Raw genomic sequence first — 18,814 nt, forward strand, 5'->3', positions numbered from 1 at the left:
TTCTCTTTTCGCAGCCACCCCGCTCCCTCCTTGCATCCCAGTTGAGGTCTCCTCCTCAGGCCGGATCCTGCCACGCTGCCGCTCATCACCAGGCTAACTGGGACCAGAGCGAGTCACACTGGTTGTACTGGGAGCTTTCCCACTCCCCAGTTTCACCGCTTCCTGGCCTGCAAGGAGGGCGAGTGCTCAGCATCGCTGAAGGAAATGAGAATTAATTACGGACTCGTTAACACCGACTCATCCCCTGTGCCGCAGCGCTGGGCAATGTCCCCAGCGGGGACCTGGCATGTCCTGCATCACCCCAGCCCCCCCAGCCAGCTTGAATCCCCCTGAACCCACCGGGATGGGGGTTCCCCAGGTGGTCCCAGGCCGCACTGGTAAATCAGCCGGGAATGGGGAGGCGATGGGCAGGGCTGGGCTGGCACTGGGGGCAAGATGGGGCATCATGGTGAGGAGATTAAGGTGTGGGGTGGGATATGGAATGGGATATGGGATGGGATGGGCTATGTGTTGGGATGGGACACAGAGTGGGATACAGGATGGGATGGGATGGGATGAATACAGGGTGGGATACGGGATGGAATAGGGTACAGGGTGGGATACAGGATGGGATGGGATACAGGGTGGGGTACAGGATGGGATGGGATGAATACAGGGTGGGATATGGGATGGAATAGGATACAGGGTGGGATACAGGATGGGATGGGGTACGGGGTGGGGTACAGGATGGGATGGGATGGGATGAATACAGGGTGGGATATGGGATGGAATCGGATACAGGGTGGGATACAGGATGGGATGGGATGGGATGAATACAGGGTGGGATATGGGATGGAATCGGATACAGGGTGGGATACAGGATGGGATGGGATACAGGGTGGGATACAGGATGGGATGGGATGGGATGAATACAGGGTGGGATATGGGATGGAATAGGGTACAGGGTGGGATACAGGATGGGATGGGATACAGGGTGGGGGACCGGAGAGGGCGTGGGGGTGGGCTGGGGGGGGGGGGGGGGGCTTGGGGGTGCAGGTGGGTGGTGAGACGTGGGGAGGAAGGCGGGGGGGGAGCACTGGGGACAGTCACGAGGTGCTGCGGCAGGGGGATCGGAGGGCTCTACGACAAGATGGGGGTGTAGGGGGCTCCCGTGGGTGCCCGGGGGGGATAGGGGGGGAGTGGGGGGGGGGGCGGTGCGGGTGGCCCCGCGGGTGCCGGCGCGCCCTCCGCCCGGCAGGCGGCGCTGTGAGCTACCGGCGGCGCGCTGGCGCGGCGGGCGGCTCTGTGTCGCGGAGCTGTCCAGCACTTCAGGAGGGGCCGCGCTCGCCGAGCCGGGAGCCGCGCCGGGAGGGGCCGGGCCGGGCCGGGCCGAGCGGGACCGAACCGAGCCGAACGGGGCCGAGCGGGGCCGGGTCCAACGGGACGGCGCAGGCAGCGCCCGGTGGCGGCGGCTCCGGGCCGGGTCGGGCCCGGCGGGGCGGCGGGGCGAGGTGAGGCGCGGCGCGGCCGGGCCCGGGCCTGGCTGGCGGGAGGGGGGGCGGGGGAGGCCCGAGAGGGGGGGGAGAGGGTGTGGGGGGGAGTTGGGGGGGCAGTGGGACCCCACTGGACTCGGGGTGGGGGGGGGGGGCTGAGAGGTGCAGAGGGCTGGGGATCCCCGAGGGATGGGGGGGGCTGGGATGATCCCCGGGGGAAAGGGGCGCTGAGGACCCCGAAGGGATGGGGACGGGGGGGGGGGGGGTTACGCTGCTCCTCTGGGGGCAGGGAATTGGGGTCCCCCAAGGGATGCGGACGGCAGGGCTGAGCGAGGGGTGCGGTGCTCCTGGGGGTGCTGGGGGCGGCTGGGGCCGGGGTGCTGGGCGGCGGGGGCATCCCCTGGGTTTGATGCTCCTGGGGGTGCGGATGGGGCGAGGAGCCTGGAGGTGAGATGGTTTTTGGGGTGCAGAGGGTCCCGCCGGGGATGTGGATGTGGATGTGTTGGGTGCTCGCCGGTGCAGGGGGGCTGGCTGAGGGGCACCCCACGTCCCTCTCCCCAGTGCTGTGGGGAGACAGGCCGGGATGGGGCAGCGAGCCACCCCTTTTTGGCTCCCACCCTGGGGCTGGGAAGGACGGGACGGCAATGAGCCCCCAGCAGAGGCTGGCACCTTGTGGGGTGCGGGTGGGAGACGAGGCTGAGCTAAAGGCCCCCAAGCCCCTCTCTCTGCTGCACCGACCCCCAAGCCGTGCCGAGGAGGGGGGCTCTGCAGCTCCGGGTTTGGCTGGTGAGATTTCAAACCCTGCGGGTGTTGCGCGGGGGAAGGAGAGGGGCAAGGCTTGGCAGCCGGGGGAGCCTGATCGGCGGCTTGCTGGATTGTCTTTCGGGAGCGTTTTGTGCTTCTCATTCCCAGGTTTGGGAGGTTTGTCCCCAGGGACGGCCGGGCTGTGCCATGTTGGGGTCTGGTGGTGAGGGCTCGGGCCATGGCTGGTGGGGAGCAGGCAGCTTTCAGGGGATGTGGGTTCATTCATCCCCTCCAGAGCAGAGATTTCAGACTGTGGATGTTTCTTGGCTTGCCTGCGCTCCTGCTGCTGCAGGGGGGGGTCACTTGGGGGCTGCCAGAGTTTGGGGGTGTCTCGGGTTGATGGCAAACACTGAAGACCGTTTCATAGGGTGCAGGTGCTCATGCCCCAGCTGGTCTCCCTGCCCTGGCATATGGGTTCGTCTCTGTCAGGAGCATGGGGACACCCCCAGCGGGGGGGATTTTGGGGACAGGAGCGCATGGTGCTTGTGTCCAAATACACAACATCCTTGCTCCATCCCCCTCTGCCAGCATGACCTCATGCGATGCCACCCCCTGCATCCCGCCTGCCTTTCCCTGCTCCAGGGACTCATCCTGGCAACATGTGCAGGGAGAGGTGGGGGCTTTTGGAGCCAGAAGTTGGGCAGGTTTTAGGGGACCCTTCTGTCCTTGGTTGCAGTTGGGGATGGTGAGCGGGGGGCTTTGCCAGGGAGGCAGAGGGGCGCAAGGGTCTTGCTTGGTTTTGTCCCTGATGCCAAGGAAATGGTGCTTTTCCCCCAGGCAAAGGGTCTTCTGCCCCAGGGGCTGGATCCATCTGCGGGTGGACACACGGCAGCGGGTCACCAGGGCTGCTGGAGGGGAGGAGCAGAGGGTGCCCACCCCACATCTCTGGGCAGGGGGTGCCTGCGGGGTGCAGGTCACCCCATGGGTTTAGACCTGGCTTCTGGGGGTCTGCTGGCTGTGGGGGTCCCCTATCCCAAAAGCGCTTCCTCCTCCTCCCTGTCTCCCAGCTCCCGTTTTCCCCGGCCAGGTGGCCCATGGCTTATATAATGTGCTCAAACCCCGGAATAGCTCCTCCCGTTACACAACCGCCCAGCCAGCCACGGGGAGGGGGGATCCCCGGCTGGACGCTCCCCCTGAGCTGGCCATGCCCCCCCCCCCCCCCCACCTACAGCGTTCAGCCCTGGGGGGTCATTCGCTGGGACTGTGTCCCCATTGGGGAAGGTGACCCCATTGTGACAGTCATCCCCCTCTGCTCCTCCGTGTGCTCAATAATTGCGTTTATTATTATTATTCCCCCCTCCTCAGAAGTGGTGATGGGCCGCGGGACTGCCTGTGCCTCCTCCTGACTCTGCGCCCAGCAAAACAAATGGCCGTAAGGATGCAAAACCTGGGGGAATGGCTGTTCCCCCTCTCCATCCTCACCCATTATTTAAGCAACTCCTGGTTGGGGAAGGTCTGGCAGGGCAGGGGGTACCCGAGCCCTGCCTTTTGGGGCTGCGTGTGAGCCCCTTGGCCACCAACGAGCAGCTGCTGGTGGCTGTGGTGGCCCCAAGGGGTTGAGGAGAGCGTGGCTTGGGGGGGACACGGGGCTGGGAGTCCTGTAAGGGTACCCGTCGCCTGGACCTGCTGCCTCTCAGCTCAGCACAGCGGGGGTTTGCTGCCATCACTTGTACGTGTTTCTCCTCCTTTTCCCCATCCCTGGATCAGGAATAGGATCACTGTGGGGGTCCCGGGGTCTCCTGGGGCTGGTCCCCATCATGGTGTGACCCCCTTCCCATCAGCTCTCCTCCAGCCGGAGCTGGGAAGGGGTTCGCTTGGCATCCCCCAGCAACCAAAGGGGTTCAGGTTGGGGGGGCTTCAGCTGCAGTGTTTTGGGGACAGGAGCAAAGCCTGGCTCCTCACCCTCCATCAGGCCCTTTTCTCCAGAGCGTCTCCCAGGGGAGCCGATAGATCTCTGCTACCCACACCCCTGCGCGGTGCCCGTCCGATGGGGGGGACCGGTCCCCACCCCTGGCTCCCCCGTCCCTACATCCCCAAGCCAGGAAGGAGCCTGGTTGCTTAGCAACTGTTTAGCTTCTCCACCAGCCTCCTCATCTATTTAAAATATATATATATAAGTGCACAGACGTAGGTATGCACAAGCAGCAGTGAGCCCTCACCCAGCTCATGACCTCCCCCAGCCAGCATCCGTATATTCTTTATTAATTGCTTTAAAATCTGCGAAGCGTCAGATTTTGGTTGGCCAGCTAGAGGAAAGGATGATCTGCACTTGGGGAAATAAGGATGGAGGGGCTGGGATGGGTGTAAGCCACCCCCTCTTGCTGCCCCTTCCCACGGGCAGGATCCCTGCCGGCTCGGGGCTGGGAGGCAGTGCTAACTGTTAGAGGGCAGCTACACTTTTAAAGCCAATTTTGCCTTTTTTTTCTCCTTCTTGGAGGTCTGACTCATGGTTTTTGGCACTCGGGGGCTGGAGAAAGGCAGCTCCGGAGAAGGTCGGCCCAATTAACGGCAGCAAGCCTGGACTTTTTCTCCATGTAATTCTGGCCAGGTGTTTAGAGGAGGCCGGTTGCCTTGCTGTGATTTTCTGGCATTTTTTGTGTTGCAAAAAAAAAGCCTTTCTCCCAGCTGTCCCCATGGCACAGGCAGGGAGCAGCCTGGGACAGGGCTGTAAATGCTTCGGGGACGGGCTTATGATTTTGGTAGGTGGTGGTGTGCCCTGATGAGACCCTGGCGGGCAGGAGAACCACGGGGGTCACTCCTCTCACCCTGGCCGGTGGGGCTGGAGGGTCCTCGCCTTGGCTGGGTTGTCCCCTGCTTGTTGGGACTGAGCTCTGGCACGCTCGGCACATGAGTGGTCCAGGGAGCCGCTATCCTGGGCTCACCGCCCGCATCCCGTGCCCGCATCCCCGGCACACGGGTGCTCGCCGTCGCCCTGGCTGGTGCAGCTGGATGTGGTGAGAATTAATTGAGTACCGGCCGGAGGCGGCTTTAATTAGTGCCGAGGCAAGGGGGGGAGGATGCCCAGGCAACACCGCTGCCTTTCCCTGCCGAGGGGGAGATGCTGGGAGAGCATCCAGGCACCGCCAGCCCCCCGCTGCCATCCCCGCTCCCGCCGGGAAAGCGGTTTCAGCCGCATTACGGCGCGGCAGGGCCCTGCGGCGGCAGCGGGCAGGAGTGACGGGCAGCTGCCTCCAGCACAGCCCCATGGCCAGGGTGCCGTGGGCATGGCCGGGGAGCCCAGCGGCACCCGTGGGGGGATTTGAGCAGAGTCAGCTGGGGAGGGGGTTGTTTCTGGCCTGGAAAATAGAAGGGCAAAAGCAGTTTGGTGAAATAACGCTTGTTTTGCTCGTTTTCCTTGTTTTCTTCTTTCCCTTTGGGCTGGAGCTCCCGAAGCCCTGAGTTTCCCTTCAAAGCCCAGGCTGGACAGCCCCGGGGCTGGGACATGGGGACGGCTGCGTGCCAGGGCCACCCCACCAGGTTCTGGGGGATCCCAGCCCGCAGGGAGGGAGCTCAGTTCAAAGTTTGGCTGGAAACCAGCAGCTGCAGAGCCCAGCAGGATGGCGAGGCTGGTCCTTGCACCCCGAGCTGGTGGAGACTGTCCTGGCTGTGTGTCAGGGGCACAGTGCGGTGTGTCTGTCCTGTCTGTCCCAGCCTCCACCAGGCTGGCAATACTGGCGCCCGGGTCCTCCGCACCCTGGGTACGATTCAGCATGGCTGGGAAGGAACGAAGAGACCTGGCGTGCCGGGCTTGTCCCTGTGCTTGGGGTAAGGCATGGGGATGGAGGGTGGAGATGGAGGATGGGGATGAGGAGGAGCGTGGAAAATAGGGATGAGGATGGAGATGGAGGATGAGAATGGAGGATGGAGGACGGGGATGAGGATGAGGCAGCTCTGAACATTTCCAAAAGCTCCAATCCAGGTGGCAGAATGTGCCTTCGAGCTGAAAAGCTGTTTCGACGTCCCCAAGCCCCAGGGTGGCATGTGGAGCGCCAGCAGGGAAGATTGGGATCCCAAAACACGTGGCTGAACGGCTTGGCAAAACGGGAAGAGAGGGATTTGCGTGGGAGTTTTCCCAGCAGCTCCAGCCCATGGTGCTGGGGGCTTTGAGCCCTCCTGGGTGGCACTAAGGGGATTTGGGTGGTGGGGACGGATGCCGGCGCCTGTTCCCAGCCGCATCTTGCAGCCTTTAGGAGCCCGCAGGGACACGGCGCAGCACTCGCCCCAAGACACCTCCTCTCCCTCTCGGCGAGGTGGCCGGGCAGCGGGCTGCCAGTGCTTGACGATTTGTGGGTAATTACTGCAGATAATGAAATATTTAGCCATCGTCTTTATTATCGGGGGTGGGGGGGGGGGGGTAGCACTGAGCCAGGCAGGAAGCCGCTGTTGTTCGTTCAGGGCCGTGCTGCCTTTGCTGACAGGTTTGGTGCTGGTGCGAACCGGCAGAGCCAGGTGGTCCCCGCGTAGTGGCCGATGGATGAAGGTTGTGGTGGTGACGGCCATCGTGTGTCCCCAAGCTGTCCCTTGCAGAGGCAGGGCTGCCCCTTTGCAGGGCATCGCTGGGGGTCTCCTTTGGGGACAGGGAGGGCTCAGACCCAGCCTGGGGGACATGGGCTACTTCTGCCCCGGTGCCTTGTCCCCAGTGTCCCCAGAGATGTAGGACTGGCTCCATTTCCCACCCAGGGCTTTCGCCTGTGGCCCAGATTTGCTACTGATAGCGGGAAAGGGTCTGCAGGTGGTTTTTCTCTTCCTTTGTTTTCTTGCCTGTGCTGTGGCTGAGGCAGGTTGGCTGGTATCAGTTCTCACAGTGGATATTGCTCACTGCTGAGGCGATACCGGGACGCAGTGCAGTGTCCATCCCCGGGCCAGTTCCACCTGCCTGACCTCGGGTGCAAGGGGAATATCTCGAACCACATCCTTTTTACGGAGGCAGGGAACATTTCCCAGCGGGATCTGCATGCCTCCCCCACCACGCAGCCCTTACCCACGGGTACGCATCCAGCTGCTGGTTTATCTCACATGCTTCTCTGTCTACCTGCCCAGCTGTATATCCCAGCTCTCAAGGTTTCGCAGCAATGAATTTACCCACTGCTGGGCTCAGGATAAAATTAATTCCCGCTGGGGAAAAGCAAGCAGAAGCTGCTGTGGAAAGCATCCTCTGCTTCCTGCTCTCCTTCCCCGAGCCTCTCCGTGGGTGAAGGTTTCCCAGTGGGGAGCTTCCCCCATTCCCAAATTTCCTTCCTGGTTTTTGGCTTCATGCCCTGATGGGAGAAAGAGGAAGGGGAGCCCTCAAGCCAGGTTTTTCTGCAGCATCTCTCCCATCTCTGGCCTGGGGCCACCCTGGGACATGGAGGGGGCTTGGGTCAGAGGGCCCCCCTGGGCAGCTCCTTACTGCAGGGTGTCACGGGGCTCAAAATGTGGGTGCTGATCTGCCTGCTGCAGGCAAGGGGGGACTGGGGGATCCTCTGGTTGCTCTAACAGGGCCAAGCATCCAGGGTTGCAGAGCCCTGGCTGGCTCCTGCTCCACCGGCAGCATCTCCCCCTGCCCGCTTCTCTGTACCTCCATGGAAATAAAGGCTGCTGGCTCCTCTCTGCACAGTAATAATGGGGAAAAAAAAGGAAAAAAATAAAGCCTTGTAATTAAGCAGTCAGCTGCCGTCCTCCCCGGGCAGGCTCGTCAGGAGATAAATGAGCGCGTGGGGCAGCCAGTGGCAGCGGGAAAGCCGGGGATGTCCCTTGGGGATGCCGCAGGGTGGGAGATGCCTTCCCGCCGGGCTGGGACCTCTGGCACCCCGGGGAGGGCATCTGAGGCTTTTTCTCTCCTCAAACAGCAGAGCAACATCCTCGAAGCCTCTCATGGGCGATCTGCATTCCTACCCTGGCTCTGTCCCACCTGGCACAGCCATGAGAAGCTCCAAACCACCTGGCATCCCGCTGGAACAGCACAGCGGGAGCGGCGAGCCCTCCCTGGGCTTGAAAAGGCGCAGATCAGTCTGTGGTCCGTCTGTCCTTGCCTTCATGCCCATGGTCAGCCTTCCCTGGGCCAGCATTTAGCCCTGTCCTCCTCGGGCAGCACGTGTCAGACACCCTGGGCAAGGGTTGGCTGCTTCCCATGTAGGCAACAATGTGCAGGCAATATCCATCCTTGGAAAAGCTCTCTGGCAGGGTCCTGGGATGGAAACATCCCAGAGAAGTGGCTGCTGACAAAAGCTGCGTCTCTGAGCCCAAAGCCGGCTTGGAGAGCGAGGGAGGGTGCTTTGCCTTCACCCCCAATCATTTCTCTTTGTGTAGGACTTTGCAGGAGAAGCGTTTGTGGGAGTCCCCAGTAAAGCTCAGGCAATGTCTCTGCAGCCTGGCTGCCGCTGGTAATTAAGGCAGCGGATCTCCAGTGGGAGCATCCCATGCTGAGGAGAGGGCTGGTGCTTTGCGCGGAGGAGCTGGGGCATCGCAGGATGGAGAGACCGAGGAATGGGTGCTCAGCCGTGCGCCGATGGCCTGAGGTCGCTGAGACGGGGTTGTGTCTGTCTGGTTGATCCAGGAGATTTGGGGGCATCTTCTCCCCCGGGCTCGGGAAGCATCAGCCGGAGCCTCAGCGCAGCAGTGCCGCTCGGGAACAGTTGTCCTCTTCCGAGGGGTTATTTTTGGAGCCAAGTGAGGACACGTTGACTGCGGTGGCGGAGGAAGGAGGCAGGGACACGTGAAGGTGCAAGAGCAGGGAGAAGGCAGGCGGGCAGCAGCCGGTGGGGACCCTCATGTCCCCTTGCAGCCGGCACCAGGCCATTGCCAGAGGGTGCCAGGCCATTGCCAGAGGGTGCCAGGCCATTGCCAGAGGGCATCGGCAGGCATTTGCCGGCTGGGCCAGCCATCGAGATGTCCCACTGCTGCATCCTCACCGGCCAGTGCAGCTGGGGGATGCAAGGGGATATTTGAGGTCTTTGGGTCCAGACCCTTGCTGGATGGGGACAGTGCCCAGGGGTGTCCCCAGAGGGCTGTGAGGACGGATGCCCGTCCCTGCTCCAAACCTGCGCCGGCTGACAGCAGGGTCCGTGGGACTCAGAGGGACCCCTGCCTGCCTGTCCCACTGCTACCATAGGGCGCTCAGTCCCACAGACCCACACTTTGCCAGGCTTTCCCCAGTACAAGGCTGGCACAGAGCATTGTCCTCTCTTTCCTAAGAGCCAGCCCTCATGGCGTGGTGATGGGAATAGCCCCAGCCTTGCTTTGCAGATGGGGAAGCTGAGGCAGGGAGCAGGAAGAAGACCCAGATCCCTCAGTCACCATTCCCATCAACCTGCTGTGCCTGCACATCTTTTGAGACAAATTTTGCCTTCAGGTCCTGGCAGGGTCCCCTCGCCATCACGGGCTGAGAAGGCAACCGGGGCAGGGACTGACCTCCAACTCTTTCTCTCCCTCCCAGGTGCTGCTGGCGGCGAGGCCGCCCACGCCAGCATGGCTCTCTACAACAACGGGGCCGACGTGCCTTCGCCCCAGGAAGCCTCCAACGGCTTCTCGCAGCCCGGTGCCTCGGGGTCATGGCACAAGGGCGAGGAGGAGGTGCGTCTGGTGGAGCCCAGCCTGGTGAAGAAGGCTCACCGGGAAATCCTGGACCACGAGCGCAAGCGGCGGGTGGAGCTGAAGTGCATGGAGCTGCAGGAGATGATGGAGGAGCAGGGGTGAGTGGTGGAGGATCGGGGCTGGGCTGGAGATGGACTCCAATGCTTGACCCATTTGCACCTTGTTCTCCCCCTTTTTCCTCTCTAAAAAGTACCTTAATTTGGCAAATGTCTCCAGTTGGAAGTAAATCCGCTTTTGGGTGAATCAGACAGCTTTGGGGTGGACTAGTGAGTTGGTTTGTGAAGCTAAGTGAAGCTCCCAGAAATGCAGACCTAGGAGTGCATCCACACACATGTTGGAGGCTCACTTTGGCCCCTCCACTTGGAAATCTGGGTTCTTAGCTTGTCGTGCCAGGAAAGCCAAGGCAGGAAGGAGGAGCGAGTCGCTCGTGGTCGTGCAAACCATCAGTGCCACCCAGCCCGTGCCCTGCACGCCTGGGGTGGGAGGTGGTCTGTCTCTGTCTCTCATGTCGGGGAGATGAAGGAGAGCTGGGGTTTAGTCCCAGGCGAGGCTGTTTTGGTGCTTCAGTTTGTTCTGCCTTCCTTCTCTGCCCCCCGTTTTGGGGTGAGAGGATCCCCCTCGTCCTGCCGTGCTCCTGGCTGGGCACTGCGAGCTGCTCCCCAGCCTTTGCTCTCCCCTGGGGAAGAAAAGGGCCGGGGGAAAACCTGAGGGTTGGAGAGCATCCCTGCCTGGGTGGGCAGGAGGGGCTGGGGGGCCAGCGAGGAGAGCCCCATCCTCACCGGACCCATGGCCATGCTGCCGGCTGTCCCGTAGCTCCGGCACCAGCTGAACAGCCCGATCCCCCTGACAGCTCACTAAAACCTGATGGATGGAGCAAATTCTTCAGCACACGTGGGTAGATGGGAACTGGTATCAGCTGGGGAGAAGGAAAATGGATTGAGGGAAGGCTTCGCCAAGGCTTTCATTAAGAGCGCAAGCGTGACCTAGAATTAAATTGTCTCACACAGACTGGAATAATGATTGTGCCTAATTTGTCGTTATGGAAATAAATAAGGCTGACCTGGCGCCTTGGGGAGCCCAGAGCCTCCTGTCGGGTTCCCGCGCCCTACTAGGGATCTTACTACTAGTAGTATCATTACTGCGATGGGTAATAGCAATATTGCAATCGGTATTGTTGTTATTGCTATAATTGCCTTTGCTATTATTAAGGCTATTAATAACGATGATGATGGTGATACACCAAAATGATAATATAATTACAGTAATAATCTTGGCCAACCTGGTTAATCCGCCGCCTGCTCTTCCCCTTTGCACAGGAGCTTTCTGGGGGGGTTACATGGGAAGCGCTTTGCAACCCTGAGGTTTCTGCCTGGGCTGGGGGCTGCATCCTGGCTACGGCCTCGGGGGAATTACTGGCAAGGGCAAAGCCCCTGGGATGAACGGGTGCGACAGCAGAGGAGGTTTTGTGGGGATTTAAGCACTCCCTTGTTTCCTTAAACATGCATGGCTCCTCCTGCCTGTGCTGTATAAGGCTGCTGCTCCCTCCGGGCTGCCCGCTTTATTCCCTGCCTGCAGGCTGGATTTCTTGTCCAGAAAAGAAGTGTCAGCAATTTTTCTTTCTTTCCCAAACCCATTCTATGTGTTAAATGCAACCCCCAAATCCCTCCGATGGGGTTATAAGCAGCGCCAGAGGTTGCAGGAGGGAAGGGGCTGGTGGGGTGCTCCTGCCGCCATCAGAGGATTGCTGGGTGTGGGTGGGGGGGTTCCTCGCCTCGGCTTTGCCCCCCCCCAGATTTGCTAACAGCCCAGCCGTGGTGGCCCATCTGTCACCTCCAGTTTGGCCTCGTGTCCCCTCTCCGAGAGCATCGGCCGCATTTGTAATATGCTGCAGCAAATGCTCATTTTCTCAGGCAGACATCTTCCAGCTGCCGCTAGCCGGCTGATGTCCACGGGATGGCCGGGGCCGGCAGCTCTATCCTTGCAGGATGGCCGCACCCTGCCCAGCTAGCTGCACCACCATCCAGGGTACAGTGCAAGCAGCATTTGGGGGTGTTGCCCTATTTTTGGGTCCCCCGTGCCCAGGCGGGGTGCAAGGTGAGGGGAAGAAGCCAGGCTGCCTCGGTGCCTGGTTAGCAGCCCTCCTCCTGCGCGGGAGTCCTGGCTGGCTGGGGAGTTAATGAGAGCCTTTCAGTGCAAATGAGCTCGTTAATATTAATTCCCCTCTCCTCGCCGGTCCCCTTCGTGGGCACCACAGTGGGGGTGGGTGCTGCCACACGGCCCTCTGCACCCAGCGCACCCAAGGGCATCTGGGGCACCCACGGCACTTGCAAGGGGCATCGCCGTCCCCAGCACGGGCTCTGCGAGGTGCCATCCTCGGGGACCGCAGGGCTCGGCCACGATGTGACACACAGTTTTCTCGGCTGATTAGTGGCGATGCTGATGGAACGTGACAGCGAGGATGGGGCCACGAGCAGCCTCTGTAGATGGTGTGGGTGATGGCAGGGACGCACGCAGAGTCTAACCCCTTCCCTTCCAGGGTGGCAGTGTGGTGGTGACATGGTGGTGGTCCCTTTGCCCTGTCCCCAGGGACGATGCTGAGAGCACTGCGGGTCCGTCCACCGCATCCCTCCGTTTGGATGGGTTTGGTCGAGGGAGATGCTCGGATGCCCTTGTGCAGCCGCGGGATGCGGCACAGGACCGCCCGCTCAGGGCTGTCACCCGTCCCTCCCTGGGGACACCTTGGGGATGGCTGGAGCGCAGTGGTTTGCCGCGGCTGTTCTCAGATGCCAGGGACAAAGTGATTAGTGTCTCTCGTTAATAACCCTGCAGCGGCCTGAGTCAGCGTTCGGCGTTAGCGCAGAGCTGGCTCGGCTGCTGGGGCCCGGTGCAGCGCGGGGATGAGCGAGGGAGGCTCGTGATGGGACAGAGGCATCAGGCGCGAACCCCGGCGTCACCGGCTCCGATGCTGGCACTGCTGGAGAGGGTTTGGTGGGGTTGTGCCCCCAAACCTGGGGCGGTGGGGGGGGAACGGCAACTTCATGGTCATCTTCTTTTACCCCTTCCTGATGTCCCTTCCTCTGCCAAGCACTGCTGGGAGGGGCAGACAGGAGAGAGGAGGGCATGGAGGGTGGTGGCAGGGGTCCAAGCAGAGGGACCTGCTCTTCTCCAGGCCCTGATGACTGTCACCACGCCACCTCTCCTTCTGAGCGGCCCCTTGGGCCACATGTCGCTTCCAAAGGTATGGAGGTCCTCAGCAGCTTCCTGGGGAGCCCACGTTCCAGCCACGGTAACCCTGACTGCATCTTTGCCCATCCAGGTACTCCGAAGAGGAGATCCGTCAGAAAGTGGGGACCTTTCGGCAAATGCTGATGGAGAAGGAAGGCGTGCTCACCAGGGAGGACCAGCATGGGCGCCAAATGTAAGTGAGGCAGCTCTGAGTCCGGCCCGTCTGTGCGTCCTGCCCATCTCTCATCCCAGAGAGGCGTGTCCCAGGTTGCCCCCGAGTATCGATGGGTGGATGGGTTGATACAGAGAGGGTATATATAGGGATGGTTGGATAGATGGATGGACACAGAGAGTATTTATAGGGTTGGATGGATGGATGATTGGTTGGTTGATTTGACGGTTGGTTGGTTGGTCAGTCGGTTGGTTGGTTGGGTTGGAGGCAGGGTGTGCCTCTCTGAGGCAGTATCCTACCTCTGGAGAGGTTAGAGGTTGTCCTGTGCTGGTCTTTTTGAGACTTCAGGGTGCTGTACAGAGAGGCCAGCGTTGCAATGCTTCTGTCACAGATGATGAAACTGAAGTGCGGAAGGTCTCAATGCTTGGCTCACCCCACCAGCCAGTGGCAGAGACCAAGCCGCAGGTTTGCTGTGCCTCACCTCTGCCTGCTCCTGCCTCTTTGGATCACCTCTCCTGTTCTCCCCGGGGCTGAAATAGCAGCTTCTGCCTCCAGCCAGGCGAGGGCACCGGTTTCCAGTCCTTGCTTTTAACTCCAAGATGCAGAATAGTCCTCCTGTCTCCGGGTGTGAAGCTGAGCTAACTCAGCTCGGCCGGCGATGGTTCGGCAGGTTGGCTGCTGTTCTGTAACACATTCGTGTTAGCAATAATAATAATAAGTAATATTTTCTGTTGCAACGGGCCCAGGCTGGATAGGCAGAGCTCGAGCCTGCTTCTCACCTGGGTAGACCCAGAGCCTGTGCCTCTGTCAGGCTGGTGTGACCCCAGGGAGCCCTATGGAAGAAGCTTCTCCAAGGAGCTCCTGCCCTGTGCCTCTGTATCCTAATCGTTCCTCGCACTGCCTGGTCCCTGGGGGCTGCTTCTGCCCCAGGGGGCTTGGGGCTCAGGTTAGGTGTCCAAAGCAGCCCAGCTCCTGCTGGAGACGTGCCAGTTGCTCCTCCTGCCCTGCGCAGGACTGTCCCCAGCCCCACGAGGGTCCGCCCTGGCTCGACGATGATTTATCTGCACGATGCTTAATGGCCCAGGCAGTGTGGCTGGCCTGGCGCGCACCATCCATCAGCCTGGAAACCAGGTCACTTGGGACAGGAATAGATGCTGCAGGTTCACTGAATATTAATGCTTCATTAGGGTCAGGAAATCAGGGCGAGGGGGGAGGCAGGGAAGCCGTGGCGGCGGGGAGAGCCTTCCTCCCACTGCTCTGCCGGCACACCAGGCGGGGAGGGACACGGCTCGGCTGTGCCCAGCCCAGGATGGGGTGAACGGTCCTGGGGCAGCACGAAGCATTCAGGGTCCTCCTCCAGGCAGGAAAAAACAAGGCATGGGGAAAACCAACCTGCCCAGGTCACCGAGCATCAAGCCTGACGTGTTAACAAGTGGCCTTTGCCCATGGGGGCATGCGTCATCTCCAGGGCATCTTCCCAGGCAGACTCGTTAGGGCTGGCGCTGTAATGAGCACACAGGGAAGCCGAAGGTGCATTAAGGTTACCCAGGCAGCCCTAGCTGTCACCTTTGCGGGCTTGCTTTTGAAAAACAAAGGGTAATCATTAAAGATTAGCCCAGGGGCTATAAATAATAGTGCTGAGCTGGAAGGAGCAGTCTCAAAGCAAAGGATTGCTCCGAGGACAGCAAAGCCGGAGGCACTTGGAGGAGGCTGGTAGGAGCCAGGTCCAAAGGAGGTGGCTTTCCAAGCAGTAGGGACCTGGGCTGCTGAAATCCCTGCCAAAGGGTGTTCTGGGTGCAAAAGGTCTGCACTGGTTGAAGAGGCTGGACAAGGGACTTAAATAAACTTTAAATAAAGAGCCCCAGCCCTTGCAGGAGCTGGGGGAGTACTCAACAAAACATCTCATGGGCTGATCCTGCTCCAGCACCTCTCTGGACTTTTATAGCTCCGTTGCTGGCTGCCAGGACTATGATTCTGAACCAGCTGGTCTCATTTCAAAGCAGATGCGAAAGCTCAGCATCATCTGCAAAACTCCCCAGGGGAAACTGAGGCACCGAGCAGAGCCGTGACCACCTGAGTCCCTGGCTTGCTCTCTGCGCTCTTCCAGCTCCCATCTCTGTGCGTGCACAGCCCGGCAATACAGCCCAGTCCCCAAGGAGTAACTGCTTGATGGAAAGGAGTAACTGCTTGATGGACAGGCTGGTGGGATTAAAAACAAACGCGAGCGTGTGCCGGGCGGGGAGGGATAATTGGGGCAGCACAAGCTCGTCTTGAGCCACTGAGCACAGCTAATGGGTGAGATGCTGGCAGCAGGCTCTGGCGTGGAGCACTGCCTGCTCACTGAGCAGAGAGTCCAACAGGGAATTATCCATGCTCGCTCCTCTCTCTTCCTCTTTTCTCCCCCTTCCCACGGTTGGGTGGTGGTTGAAAGGCTGTTTCTGCCCTTGGGGCATGGCCAAAGCAGGAGTCACTTGGAGAGGACCCAGAAATCCATGGCTGTGGCGCAGAAGGGAACCTGAGACCCGCTTGAGCGATCGTCTGCAGTCAGGAGGAGGATGCCTCGCTTGTAGTTTTGGTCCAAACCATTTTTAATTGGGCTAAACAGCCCAGGGCCTGCCTGTGGCCAGGGATGCCAACACGCGCCGCTCTTGGATCTGCCGTCTGGGACTGGGAGCTTCCCTTTGCTCAGCCGGAGGCACTGGCTGGGCTGCCAAGGGACTGGTGCCGTGGGGGCTACGCTTCTCCACCAGCATCCCCGGCCTCACGCCTCCGGGCTGGGAAGGGTGGAGGAGCCCACATCAGGTTTCGGAGGGCAAATCTCCCTTGGGAAGCAAGTTCCCCGGGTTGGTGCGATGTCGGGCACCCTCCAGGCACAGCCCCATCCCTTACGGTTCCCTCCAGAGCACCTGGATGGCCGCATCCCTCCCGGGGTGAGATGTCTCGCATCCCCCAAGACCAAATGAGAGGCTCCCGGTGGGGTTTGATGCTGCTCCTAGGGCCGATGGCTCAGGAGGACCGGGGAGGTGGGGGACAGCAAGGAGAGGCTGGGCAGGGACTCCTGGGTCCCTCCTGCCTGCCGGGTCCAGCTGCCAGGCCTCTGCCAAGCCCTGCCCGCAGCCCTGGTAGTCAATGGCAACCTCCTGCTGGTTTCCATGGCAGCGGGAAAAATTAATGCTGACGGAGTCACTCAGGAGGGAGAGGAGACCCTGATGGCTCCAGGCCTGATGTCCCCCCACCCCATCTCGCCTGGCCCAGGGGGGGACATCACCTGCCTGAAGCTCCAGTGCCGAGCTGGTGGCACACTGGGGTGCTGGGCTCAAAGCCTGGATCATCCTGGGCAGCTCCCGCCGGCGGGTGGATAATCGCCTGAATCCCCGAGCCTCCTGCCAGCTCCTCTTGCCCTAATCCTGCCCTGCCGCCTACCTGGGCTGATCCCAGCCGCCCGCTCGGCCCCGGCACTCGGGCGATCCCAAAAGGGACTCTGAATGATGCCAAGGCTTGAGCCTGTGGGGAGATGGTGGCTTGAGACCCACGGTGTCCCTGTGCCAGCCTGGTGGGGATTTCTGCAGGGACAGGAGTCCCAGGAAGACCCCAAGAAGACCCCTGCCGCAAGGCTTTGCTGCATGTGGATCTCGAGTGATGTGACCAAGGTCCCCTGGGGATGCTGTGGCGGAGAGGATGTCCCCCCAGCTCCTGTAGCTGCACTGGGGCTGCCCCAGGCTTCCCCCCAGCAGCTCTGGTGGGAGACGGGGAACGGGGAGCCCCGAATTAATCCTGTGCTTCCTCCTTCGGCAGCGTGATAGAAAACCACCACGGGGCAGATGAGGAGGAGTACACGGTGGAGTACCCTGACTACGGCGAGGACTGCCTGCTGCAGTGCGACTGCTCAGCTGAGTGCTACCGCGAGGACAGCGGCCACCGCGAGTACAGGTCCAGCCAGACCCGCAGCGGGGATTTTGGGGAGCGGGTGTGCACAAGGTCCCCGTGGGGGGACGTAGTAGCCAGGGGGCAGTCCCTTCTTCCCCCAACCCTGTCTGCTTTCTCCCACAGGCTGAAAAGACGCTCGAGCAGCTCTGCCTCTCCTCCACCCAAGAAGAAAAAGAAAAAGAAATCGGGTCACCGCCGGAGCCGGTGAGTCCCCAATTGTCCCCGCGCTGTCCCCTCTCCTGGGAGGGCAGCTCTCCTCCCAGCTCAGCCCCTCCCCAGGCTCCAGGGAAGCAAGTCGCCCTGCTCTGCGGGGCAGCGCACCCTCAAGAGGTGCAACGCACCTGCATGCACCGATGGTGCAACACACACACGCATGTGCACGCGCACAGCGCTGTGGGATGTACCACCAGCCCACCCAACTGCATGCACTGGTGGGACCTTGCCCGGTCCATGCTGGGAAGGAGCCGGCTGCCGCAGGGCACAGCACCGGGCAGGATTTGGCTCCCTGAAGGGTCTGGCTCCATCTACGCGCTGGTCCCCTCCCCAGTTAGCACTGGCCGCCTGGGCAGGATGCTGTCCCTAATGTCCCTTTCTTCTCTGCCTTCCCCATGGCAGCAAAAAGAGGAAACCTGGCTCGGAGCGCAGGTGAGTGCCCACCGGGCTGGGTGGGCTGCGGGGTCCCCCCCGGGCATGCGAGGCCCCCGGGCATGGGCTGGCCTCCACCACCCACTGTCCCCCTCTGAAATCCCAATCCCGGCCAGAACTGGCCACCCCATCTCCTGCTGGAGGCTGCGGAGCCCACGAGGTGGCAATGGGACACAGCGGGATTCGGGCACTCTGGCACCCAAGGAGGACAGAGCCCTTCTGCCAAAAGCCTCTTTCTATCTCCCACCCCAAATCTCCCCCCAGGAAATAACTTCCATGCGAAGTTCATGCATCCCATGGGCGGTCCAGGGGAAGCGGGGTGCCGAGGGACGGTGGGTTGGGACTCCCCTGGGCCATGGGGACAGGGCTGGGGAGTCCCTTGCTCCCTCCTCAAGGGCACCCACTTTCCACCCCCCCAGCTGTGACAGCTCTTCACCCATCCGCAAGGAAAAGAAAAAGAAGGCTGGAAAGAAACACAGACGCGACAGGTAGGAGGGACACCACATCAGGCTGGGGACAGCGGGGCTGGTTGGGGACAGCGGGGCTGGTTGGTGGCTGCCCAGGCCCTTGGGCTGGGGTGGGATGGAGGCATGGACAGGGGTGGATGCTGGTGGCTCTTCATGGGGCCATCACCTCCTCACAGCAGCTGTCGCCTGCCTCATCCAGCAGCCCATCTCAGGGCCACCCCCCTGTCCTTGTCCCCACGCCCTGGGGCTGCCCGGCCTTGGCCAGCTCAGCACGTCCCCTTCATCTCTGCCTCCTCTTCATCCCTCAGGTCTGAGTCGGGGTCACGGAAGAAGAGAAGACACAGGTGAGAGTGACGGCTGCTGGGAGCCACCCCACTGCCACCAGCGCTGGCTGCCAGCTTCCCCCATCGGGGACACCCTGTCCCCTGCCCTCCTGCTGTCCCCATCCCCTCTGCCCGTGGGGACGGGCCCATCGGGCGCGGTGGGTGCGAGCGTGGGCTGCCAGCACCCGCCGTCTGTCCGTCTGTCTC

At 61.4% G+C, this 18,814-nt stretch overlaps 1 protein-coding gene across 1 annotated transcript in view; it reads left to right on the forward strand.

The window, feature by feature from the left end:
* The first annotated feature begins 1,305 nt into the window (after positions 1-1,305).
* SRRM3 (serine/arginine repetitive matrix 3) overlaps positions 1,306-18,814 on the forward strand; it is a 30,528-nt gene continuing 13,019 nt past the window's right edge. The window contains exons 1-8 of the mRNA XM_049802374.1: positions 1,306-1,490; positions 9,691-9,946; positions 13,165-13,266; positions 17,041-17,175; positions 17,296-17,376; positions 17,788-17,817; positions 18,237-18,305; positions 18,593-18,628. Coding sequence (XP_049658331.1) covers positions 9,723-9,946; positions 13,165-13,266; positions 17,041-17,175; positions 17,296-17,376; positions 17,788-17,817; positions 18,237-18,305; positions 18,593-18,628 — 677 coding nt within the window. The 5' untranslated portion in view covers positions 1,306-1,490; positions 9,691-9,722. The remainder of the gene's footprint in view (positions 1,491-9,690; positions 9,947-13,164; positions 13,267-17,040; positions 17,176-17,295; positions 17,377-17,787; positions 17,818-18,236; positions 18,306-18,592; positions 18,629-18,814) is intronic.

This window comes from Accipiter gentilis, chromosome 6 (assembly GCF_929443795.1).
Source record: "Accipiter gentilis chromosome 6, bAccGen1.1, whole genome shotgun sequence".
NCBI lineage: Eukaryota > Metazoa > Chordata > Aves > Accipitriformes > Accipitridae > Astur > Astur gentilis.